At 32.8% G+C, this 11,020-nt stretch overlaps 3 protein-coding genes and 1 long non-coding RNA gene across 4 annotated transcripts; 2 read left to right on the forward strand and 2 right to left on the reverse strand.

Annotated features, from left to right (window-relative positions):
- Window positions 1-3,377: 3,377 nt before the first annotated feature.
- LOC140178026 (uncharacterized) lies at window positions 3,378-4,635 on the reverse strand. Its single transcript, XR_011870029.1, has 2 exons — window positions 3,857-4,635; window positions 3,378-3,741 (listed from the first exon to the last, which is right to left on the reverse strand). It is a non-coding gene; the product is annotated as an uncharacterized lncRNA (long non-coding RNA).
- LOC112731416 (phosphatidylcholine:diacylglycerol cholinephosphotransferase 1) lies at window positions 3,709-5,259 on the forward strand. Its single transcript, XM_025780857.3, has 3 exons — window positions 3,709-4,395; window positions 4,515-4,652; window positions 4,844-5,259. The coding sequence occupies exons 1-3, from the start codon at window positions 3,964-3,966 to the stop codon at window positions 5,159-5,161; spliced, it is 888 nt and encodes a 295-aa protein (XP_025636642.1). The 5' UTR covers window positions 3,709-3,963; the 3' UTR covers window positions 5,162-5,259.
- Window positions 5,260-6,081: 822 nt separating this feature from the next.
- LOC112731448 (protein POST-ILLUMINATION CHLOROPHYLL FLUORESCENCE INCREASE, chloroplastic) lies at window positions 6,082-9,041 on the reverse strand. Its single transcript, XM_025780859.2, has 8 exons — window positions 8,604-9,041; window positions 7,880-8,009; window positions 7,716-7,800; window positions 7,558-7,636; window positions 7,355-7,468; window positions 6,820-6,932; window positions 6,481-6,591; window positions 6,082-6,403 (listed from the first exon to the last, which is right to left on the reverse strand). Exons 1-8 carry the CDS (start codon window positions 8,686-8,688, stop codon window positions 6,278-6,280), a joined length of 843 nt encoding a protein of 280 aa, XP_025636644.1. The 5' UTR covers window positions 8,689-9,041; the 3' UTR covers window positions 6,082-6,277.
- Window positions 9,042-9,068: 27 nt separating this feature from the next.
- On the forward strand, window positions 9,069-11,020 carry LOC112731432 (palmitoyl-monogalactosyldiacylglycerol delta-7 desaturase, chloroplastic). The gene is made up of 5 exons (XM_025780858.3): window positions 9,069-9,972; window positions 10,060-10,200; window positions 10,277-10,417; window positions 10,550-10,656; window positions 10,740-11,020. The coding sequence occupies exons 1-5, from the start codon at window positions 9,412-9,414 to the stop codon at window positions 10,936-10,938; spliced, it is 1,149 nt and encodes a 382-aa protein (XP_025636643.1). The 5' UTR covers window positions 9,069-9,411; the 3' UTR covers window positions 10,939-11,020.

Below are 11,020 nucleotides of genomic sequence, written 5' to 3' on the forward strand. Positions count from 1 at the left end.
TCTTGGGGATCAAGTAGTGTTTCAATGGCTAAGATCTGGGTTTACCATTGAAAATATTTGTTTCTGCTGCCCTGTGGCTTTCGGTCAACAAAAAAAGGTCAGAACCAAAGTTCCTAATTTGAGAAAAAATGGAAGAAAGTGAAAAAGTGAGTTGGTGAAGCTCACAACTCAAGAAGTTGACCTAGGAGAGAGCAACTCAACAACATGCAAGGAGATACAAAAGAAGATTTTTTATCATTCAGAAGCTAAGGAGAGATAACCAGAGTTTTGGTGAGTTATATTCTGAGAAGAGTTCTCTGAAAAAGTTCATCAACATGGACAGTGCTTCCTAGTCAAAAGGGCATTCCGCCAGAATGAGAAACTAAATCAGAGGCAAGTAAATCTGGTTCATCACATAGCAAAGAGGCTGTTGAAGCATCAATCTCCTTCATGTTTTACATATTATAATTTACTTTTCAATGTTTATCTTTCTATAATTTCTTGAGGTAAAAGGCTGAATGAGAGAGTCATTGAAAGAGCCTAAGAGTAAAAAAAGGCAAAGAGATACACATGAGCGAAAAGTCTAGAGTTATTTCAGATTTGTTTAAGTAGATTCTGTGTCTTGTATCTTGTACCTGTGAGGTACCCCTTTCTTAGTTGGGTTAGCACTAAGAGTGAATAATTGGGTATTAGCATAACCAAGTCAAGTTAGGTTAGAATTTGAGTGTGAAAGGATTGTGTCAATCCTGTGGAATTGGTGTATGTAATACTTTAACTATAGTGAAAATTCCACCACTGTTGTGGTGGAGACTGGATGTAGGTTGCATTGCATAAGGCAACCGAACTAGGATACATGATGGTGTCAGCTTCTCTCTTTCCTGCTCTATTCTGTTTTTTGATATTCATGAGACAAAATAAAATTGTCTCATAAATTTTCCGCTGCTGAGTTAAAAAAGATTCAGATTGAAAGTTTATTTTAAAAGGGTTATTTCATTAAAGTAAAAGAAGGTCATAGATTCAACCCCCTTCTTTAAGCCTTCTACAACCTTCAGAAGGATTTTGGGACCAGCAAACAAGATTTTGGGGATGCAGATTTGCCGAGACAGAAAAGATAAAAAGATTTGGCTATTCCAAGAAAATTACTTGAAAAAGGTCTTACAGCGCTTCAACATGCAAGCGAGTAAGTCAATCTATACCCCCACTTCCTATCAATTTTAAATTATCTTCTGAGATGTGTCCTAGCAATGAGGCAAAGAAGATAGAAATGTCTCGAGTACCATATGCATCTGTAGTGGGAAGCCTTATGTACGCCATGATTTGCACCAAACCAGATATCGCTCAATCTGTCGGGATGGTCAGCAGATTCATGGCAAATCCAGGAAAAGAGCACTGGAGTGCTGTAAAAAGGATCCTGAGATATATCAAAGAAACCTCAAATGTTACTTTATGTTTTAGAGGATCTGAATTTATCATCAAAGGTTATGTTGACTCTGATTTCGTAGGAGACCTTGACAAAACAAAATCCACTACAAGATATGTGTTCACACTTGCAGGAGGAGCATTAAGTTGGTTATCAAAATTACAAGTAGTTGTAGCATTATCAACTACAAAAACTGAATATATGATAGCTACGCAATCTTGTAAGGAAGCAATTTGATTACAAAGGTTAATGGAGGAACTCGGGCACAATTAAGATATGATTCCAATATTTTGTAACAGTCAAAGTGCCTTGCACATCGCAAGGAATCCAGCCTTTCACTCAAGAACGAAGCACATAGGCGTTCAATATCATTTTATTCATGAAGTAGTAGAGGAAGGAAAAGTGGATATGCAGAAAATCTACACCAACGACAATCTTGCAGATATCATGACAAAATCAATCAATACAGATAAATTTGATTGGTGCAGATCTTCTCTTTACCTATTGAAAATATGAAGCAGCATGAATACGGCAAAAGAATAATTTTGAGTGGAAAATTGTGAAAAGAAGAAGCAAAATTCTTTTTTGTTTGAAGTTAACAAAATTGGCTAGAGGTTACAAGTGATACAAGTGGAGCATGATAAAGTTTCAAGAAAATTAAAGAACATCATAGAACTTAAACTTGATCTAGAATCAAGTACGATGCAAATGGTTCTTATCAAATTAGAAGACTCATGAAACTACTTGCAAGTTGTCCAACTTACATGGTCAAAGTTCTAGTCAAAATTTGCAACTTAAAGATAAGATTAGTTGCAATCTTTGACTTGGTCAAAGGATGAGTTGTTACATAAGTTGATATTTATCAACTTGTCATACAACTTGATAAAGATGAATCTAGTCTACATACTTGTGCACAACTTGATCAACTTGTAAAACTAAATGCACCTCCACAAAATACTATATACAGGGGTTAAGGCATTTGCTAATGGATGCCATTTTTTACAAAGAATTAGTGAGTAAAATTTAGAGAGAAAAATAGTAAAGTCTCTCATATGTGTAATCCCTTTGTATAAATTTCCATAATACGTAAGAGAGTATTATAAACTTCTCTATGTATTGTGAGAGATTATAATTTCATCACTTTGTCATAATTATTTTCACTATTATCTATACTCTGGTTCAATTCTATTTATTTCTCGTTCATAAATTTTAGTTACATTACTTTATCCCTATTAACTCTGGTTTCTAACAGAAAAAAAGTTTTAGAGGTCTCTCTTATAGACAGCATTGATAGATGATATAGACCAAAGGATATTAGTTGTGATTCTTAATATCCTTAAACTCAACCCTTTCAGCCATGTAAGTTAATTTCTTCCTCACTTCTTCTAGTCGTTCCCAGTTTTGTTCTAACCAAGAGGGCACGACATGTTCTTCCTCCCTCGAACCGTTGCCCTCGTGGATACAAGAAAGGTGATCATACCATTGTACTAGAATGCTTTTTATTATTATATAGCAAATTATAATATATATATATATATATATATAATTTATTTTAATTTTAAAGTCACTCATTAATTAATTATATTTTATTTAACTATAAATTTATTAAATATATAAAAATTAAAAAGATAAAAAAATTATTAATCACAATTTATTTTTTTTATGATTATATGATATTTATTAATATTATTTTTTCAATAAATACTTGTAGTATATAATAATAGGTAAAAGTTCACATGTAGTTATTTTTATAAGAAGTTAATAGTTGAAAAATTTTAGATGATATTTAGTCAAATTTGTTAATAGTTCAAAATCACTTTTAAATAAAAAATTATAGAAAAGGACATGAATTTAAATAATTATGTTATATTATCTTATAATTTTATTTTAAATATTTAATTAAATTTTAATATTTTTTTAGTATTCTCAGTATTCTTTAGTACTCTAATAGGATTAATAGAATTATAATACAAAGTAAAAAAAATTCTATATAAAAAAATAATAACAATAAAAAAACTCATATGAATAAAAAAATAAAGGACATAATTGGTACATAGAATATAAAATTCAATTCAAAGTGAAAAATTCAACGAAAAAGTTAAAATTTTTAGCTTTTAGTAAACATGAATTAAAGACAAAAATCACTTCTACGTTTACAGAATAAAAACATTACCAAAACATAAAAATAAAGTATTCAAGGAACTCAAACAATAAAAAATAAGCAAATACATTTAAATATTCAATATATATTTGTATTTTTTTAATCCTTAAAACATATATTAATAAGACTCGAAAATAAAATAACCTACCTTGATAAGTTACGGTCTTCACTCTTCACCTCTCTACACATTTAAACAAAGAGATACATCATCTTAAAAGTTAAAACCCCAATTCAGCAACACCAATTACCCCAAAATTTAGAAGAAAAACAAAATCACAAACTAACAAATACCTAACCTTTGGAATCTCCGCCACCACCACCATCACTTTAACGATCATCGATTTTTATATAATACACCATTCACACTTAATGCATTCATCATCATTCACATTCTCTCACCACCATGGACGGTGGTGCACCCACTTTCTCTGCTGATTCCGCCGCCGCAGCCGCCACCATAGCTAAGACAGAGACACAAACACCAGCATTAGCTAACGGAACCGTTAAGCGAAGGAACGGCGGTAATAACCGAACGGAAGAAGCAGCTAACGGCGTTAAAGTGATGGCAGCGAAGAAGGCGTTGCATTACTATTCTTACTCTCGACCCTCGTTCTTGAAGTGGAGACTGCAGGATGCTGTACACGTGGCGACACACCATTGGATGCCGTGTTTGTTCGCGGTGGGGTTGCTGTTCTTCATGGCCGTGGAGTACACGCTCCGAATGGTTCCTCCTTCTTCTCCTCCGTTTGATTTAGGGTTCATCGCCACGCGCTCACTCCACCACCTGCTTCAAGATTCTCCTAATCTCAACACCGGTTTGGCCTTCCTCAATACGGTAACTTCCTCTCTCTTCAGATCTGTGTTTGTGGTGAATGTAAATGAGTCGGTGTCAAAATCTGATTTTGATTGATGAAAGAAAAAAAAGTTTAAATTTTGTGGAATCTGTGGGTTCAGGTATTTGTAGGAATGCAAATGATTTATATCATGGGGGCATGGTTGATTGAAGGAAGACCAAGAGCAACGATCTCAGCACTATTCATGTTCACATGTCGTGGGATTTTGGGTTATTCCACACAGCTTCCATTGCCACAGGTCTATGTTCATTAAATTACATGTTAACAGAAGAGAATTGAAGAAAATGACTTTTTTCCACTTAAACCAATGTTCTAAATATAAAACCACTCATACTTTTGGCAAGTCAGCTTGAGTTGTTTAATTAATTTGTTAATAATGTTTGGTAAATTCACATTATTAGGATATATATGGTAATTTCCCTTTTTCAGGGGTTTCTGGGTTCCGGGGTGGATTTCCCCGTTGGGAACGTATCGTTCTTCTTGTTCTTCTCTGGCCACGTGGCGGGATCAGTGATCGCGTCACTGGACATGAGGAGAATGAAGAGGCAGGAGCTGGCGTGGTTGTTCGACGTGCTGAATTTGTTGCAAGCAGTGAGGTTGTTAGGGACAAGGGGCCATTACACCATTGATTTGGCAGTTGGTGTTGGGGCTGGGATTCTCTTTGATTCTCTTGCAGGCAAGTACGAGGAGTTTAGCCACACCAAGTTATTAAGCCGAAATTTGTGTGAAAAAGTGCAATGTTGTTGATTTGTTTATTTAATTTTGGCTGAAAGTATTGGTGTGATTTTTACATTTTCGAGATCTGTAATATTAAAGAGACAAAAAAATATTTGTTTTTTTGTAAAGGTCTTTGATTTAGTTTTTATCGTTAATATGTTTTGTTAGATATTAATATGACATTAAATATTAATCTAGAAGAGTCACCAAAAAAAAATTAATCTAGAAGGCTATATTATAGAATTATTTCAATAGTATAAGATATACAAACACCTAGAAGAAGATTTTGAGGAAAACAAGAAGTGTAAGAGTAACATATTTAAAAGTGAGAATTGTCAAAGGTGGGTTAAGAAAATAAGGACAATTTATGCATTCTTATACATTTTTTTAGTATAACTCACATTTCATTGACGGATATGAAAATCTTGATGGCGTAATAAATAATACCTTTCAAAAATTGCCAACTAGTAGGTTGGAAATCTTTTCTAATGACAAACATTTTTCCCACTTAAAATGGAAAAGAGAAATTATACCTTTATAGAATTCTAAATCATTTTTTTCTTCTCTCAATTAATTGAATTGAATTGATAAATGAACCTGCAGCTTCTAGTTGACTTTGGCATGTCCTTGTATTCAATAAATTAATATGGTTAGCATTTATTGCATTTTATTCATAATAATTGTCACTTAAATTATTTTTTTTTAAGAAATAAAAGATAATTATTTTATATAAACAAACATAACATAGTACTATTTTAATGGTTTGTAATAGTACATTTCTATATATTTATTTATACTATTCTTCACATCATTACATGCATGCTATATAAGTATAAACACTTCATTTTCAGAAAGAGAAATAATAGACCTAAACTTGCAAGATTTTACACTCATTACTATCTAAGCTTGATGGGGCAGTTATGTATTGCCATTTTTTTCACTACAGAGTAGAATTGGAATATACAATGCTTTTATATATACTTAAGTATTCAAATCAACAATAATATGTATTAAGAAAGACTTTTTAAGTATATCTGAAATATCGATATTCTAATAACTTTAACTGTTTATAATAATATATATTAATTAAAATTATCGGTTAAAATTACTAAAAGATCAGTATTTTAGGTATATATATATACAATTCTAATCCTCAGGGTCAGAATCAGCATCAATGGGGCATGTTCCATCATCAAAAGTGGCTAGTGGGTTGAACTCTATTGAGTTAGGATCTGTGCACCCTGGAACAAGATCTAGATTGCATCTATCAGCCTGCATTGTGAAACAATATTCTTAATAAAAAAGGTTTAGCAATCAATTACATAAATCTATAATGTCTTTGCACTTACCCCTTCTAATGATAAGTTACCAGTTATAGCACATCTGGTCATGACTACACTTGTGTCTGGGAATATTGCTTTTTCACATGCTCCATCTTTACTCAGTTCCTCTGCCAATCCCTACACCAAAGTCTCAAATTTAAGATCATGTTAACTAAATTATCATAATATCAAGTTAAACACTATATGTGTAGCTACCCCTTCTAATGATAAGTTATCAAAAAGTGAATTGATAAATTTAATAAGACAGTGAATCATATTTTTATTAGTCTCACATCAAAGAAAGTAAAGAAGAATGAGGAGTTTATAACATGAGAAACCCATTAATTATTATTATTACAGTATTACCTCATTAAAGAATTCAATTGGCTTGTTCTGAAAACTTTTGGGAACTTGAAACTGCAACCTATAAGGACCATCCCAGTCCACTCCGTTTGTGAATGAGAAGATCAAGTTCAAAGCTATACACAAGAGAAGAATAACAAGTTATCAAGAGTGTACACTTCCATTTTGAGAGAAATAAAATAAGGAAAAATATAAGGTGTCAATGAAATATTTGTACACTTCCATTTTGAGAGAAATAAAATAAGGAAAAATATAAGGTGTCAATGAAATATTTGTTTGTACAATGGGTAGTTGAAGTTTTTGGGATGAGTGGTATCATGATATGGTATTAGAGTGTTAGATCCGAAATGTCAAGAGTTCGATCTTTGGTGAACCCTAAAATCAGTTTAAGCTTTTGGGAAGATGTTTATTATCCCTAGTACTCGGATCATTATTCTATATAGTATGGGAGATGTTCATTTTGTAACTCAATAGTCTATTATACATATTGTACAAATAGTTCATTGTCTCCCTAGTGGGATCCATAAAATAAATGTACCATGCTTAGGAATGCATATTTGGATGGTATAAATTGGCCTATCAGCTTTGCCTCTGTCTTTTCTTAGCATAGCCCTTGGCTCACCACCACACATAATTGGCTGATTAAAACCTCCTGAAAATTTTTACATAAAATTGGAAGAAGAGAAAAACTATTTATTCAAAAATGCTGTGACAACTAAATACTTGGTCAAAAACTAGTACCATTAAAAGCAACTCCAAATTCTTCATTAGGTGAAAGTTGAGCTGCTGCTGGATTGTAAAAAAGCTTTAGCTTTTCTCCCTGAAAGAAATTAAAAAATAAAAAGTTAAACTATTTAGAATTAGTTATAATATAATGTGATAGCGTATGTTTCACATACTGAAGTTGGAGGGAGGCCATTCATGGTTTTCCAATATACAGGTGCCCTCCCAAGTTCAAACATGGCCCATGATGGAAGCTTGTACCTAAAAAAATAAAATTATAGTTGAAATTAATCTGAATCAAAACCAAAATAGAAAATGTTATTTCAGTGGGAATTCATACTCCTGAATTTCCTGATACGGAGTTGTTTCAACAGCAGCAGCAGCAGCACTAATCCTTTTACTTGGTTTCACATGTCTCTTCTTCATGGGGTAATAACATCTTGGTAGTGAAACATTGAGAAAATTATTGGCTGCATCAGAAATGTTACACTGATTTAGATCATCTCATACAAATTCTGTTACAAAGGATTCTTAAACATGAAGGTTCTTATGAAATTTGTGTTCTATATATTATAATTCTATAAACATTATGAATGAAAATAGTGACTATAAATATAGAATCATCACCTTTTTACCAGTTTAAGTAAAATAATTGCCATATTAGCACATAACATATCTTAGCCTCATATCAAAGCTCTTGTGATAATTTGTTATAGTTCCTACTTTGGTGGAGAAACTTGACACAAAATCTATAGTGTTTATATCTTCTAAAAGTCTTTGGACTCAGAACTTCAAAAGTCTAGAATAATCAAGCTTTTCTCATTAAATAACATAAGCTCAACTACATGAATTAAACAAGGTGAAAATTCAAGTGATTAAATGATTTGACTGATTTGATTAAATTTTCATCTAACGACTTTTAATTATAAACTTCACATGAAGTTGGTTGCACCTGAGTTTTCACCATTATAATCAAAAGCTAAACTAAATTAAACATGTGGCGTTTTAATTGATTCTTAAAATTACATAACTAAAATGAAATAAACGCGTAGAAGAAGACTAACCAAGCGTGTTTTGAATGGTGGTAGGAGAAACACAAGGTTGCGTGGAATAACCAAACATTGATACATTTGTTGTTGCAGCCATCATTGGATCAAATCACTCACACTCTTTTTGTGCCTTCAAATTTGCTTTGCTTCTCCACCACTCTCTTTCTCTTTGAGGTTACAAAGTATAACTAAATCATCATATATCATATAGTAAGATATTTTAATAGCAAAGAGATATTTTTTAAGTTTGCCTGTGGGAAAGTGAGAAGTGGCAAATGGTAAGACACAACTATAACACCCTATTAAACCAAAATAAAATAGAAATGAATCTTGTAATTAGTCTTTTTCCATTATAAATAAATAACATCAAAAGTTTACTAGTAATGAGGATAAAACAAAAAACAAATAAAAACAAAAGGGTTATCTAAGCAATGAAAATATCTGGACCTTATTACTTTAGGGAAATCCCATTCATAGGCCAATAAACTTCAAGGATTGCCTTATCCTCCTACACTTTCTTTCTCCTTTTTTTTCTCCCACTTGCTTTATAACTTCATGCCACAATTTTCATGAAAAATTAATTAATTAACTAATTAAATTAAAACTCCATTTTCTGATTTTCCCCACAAGTGACTGCCACCACAAATCACAATCACCAAAATCAAACCCCAACAACATAAAACCCCCTTAAAAACCCAAACCCAAGATTCTCCCATTCTCCACCATCAAAATAGTACAATTTTTTAAGGCCTTATTCATTGTTTTTCATTTTAACAAAAACAAGGGTCTTTTAACAAAAAGGGTCATTTTTTTTTTTTCCTTCATGGCTCTGATCACATCACAGCCTAAACACCCTCTTCTTAACCAAATTACCACTGTTCACTGTGCAATTCCAAGGTTGAACAGAACTGTGATTGGTCTTGGATCCTTCACAAACAATGTTAAAACCATTAAAGTTTGTAACTTTGACTCAAACCCAAGAAAATTCAGTCTTCAAAATCACAACTTTATTACCTATAAAAATAACAAGAAGCCAATAACAATAGCAGAACAAGAAGAACAAGAGCAAGGGCCATTGAGGAATCAGAGAAGGATTCTGCTATCTGATGTGGTTGTGGAGAGAGAGAGGAATGTGTTATTTGGAAGGAAATGGAACTCACTGGATGTTGGAACTGCTGGTGTTGTTCTTGCCATGCATGTTCTTAGTCTCTTTGCACCATTTCAATTCAATTTCCATGCTCTTTGTGTTGCTTTGTCTTTGTATGTTGTGACTGGTCTATTTGGTATCACACTCTCTTTCCATAGAAACCTTTCTCATAGGAGCTTCAAGCTTCCCAAATGGCTTGAATATACATTTGCCTATTGTGGAGTTCTTGCTCTTCAGGTGCAATTTTTTTTAATTTCACTCAAAAACATATTTTTATAAATGCTTGGGACTGAATTGAAGAAGAAAAATGATTTTTTTTTTCAGGGTAACCCAATTGATTGGGTTAGCACTCATAGGTACCATCACCAATTCTGTGATTCAGAGAGAGACCCTCATAGCCCCACTGAAGGATTCTGGTTCAGCCATATGAGTTGGCTATTTGATACAAATTCTATCATAGAAAGGGTATTATTTGAGTAATTTCAACTATTTTCCTATTTCTTTGTCTTTTTGTTAATTCAATAGTACATAAATTTTGCAGTGTGGGGAGACAAACAATGTTGGTGATTTAGAGAAACAATCTTTTTATAGGTTTATAAGAAGTAGTTACATTGTTCATCCACTTGCTTTGGGAGCTCTTCTTTATGCCATTGGAGGATTTCCTTTTCTTGTTTGGGGAATGGTAAGAGAATTCTATTTAATCGCTCTCAGTTATCAACTTCACGCAAAGTAGACCGCATTTATCTACTTAAACTTTGTAGATATAGGGAGTGTTTACTTGAAGCTTATGCATGAATTGGTTACATGAACACAGGGTGTGAGGATTGTTTGGGTGTACCACATAACTTGGTTGGTAAATTCAGCTTGCCATGTATGGGGGAATCAAGCATGGAACACCAAGGACTTATCCAGAAACAATTGGTATTTCTATTTTCAATCTTTCAATCTTTCAATTAGGGTACTTTATCCTTAATTATTGTGCTAATCTTGGAAAAATTGATTAGGTGGGTGGCATTGCTTGCATTTGGTGAAGGTTGGCACAATAACCACCATGCATTTGAGTATTCAGCTAGACATGGCTTAGAGTGGTGGCAATTGGACATGACTTGGTATGTGGTTAGGTTCTTGCAAGCAATTGGATTGGCCACTCATGTCAAGCTACCCTCTCAAAGTCACAAGCAAAAATTGGCATTCAATGAATAATGAATGTATGATTTGACTATGTATAAGGTCACTCATAGTTTAGATATAAAAAATTATAACCATAATGGAGTCATTTTTCAAA

Source organism: Arachis hypogaea, chromosome 2, assembly GCF_003086295.3.
Source record: "Arachis hypogaea cultivar Tifrunner chromosome 2, arahy.Tifrunner.gnm2.J5K5, whole genome shotgun sequence".
Lineage (NCBI taxonomy): Eukaryota > Viridiplantae > Streptophyta > Magnoliopsida > Fabales > Fabaceae > Arachis > Arachis hypogaea.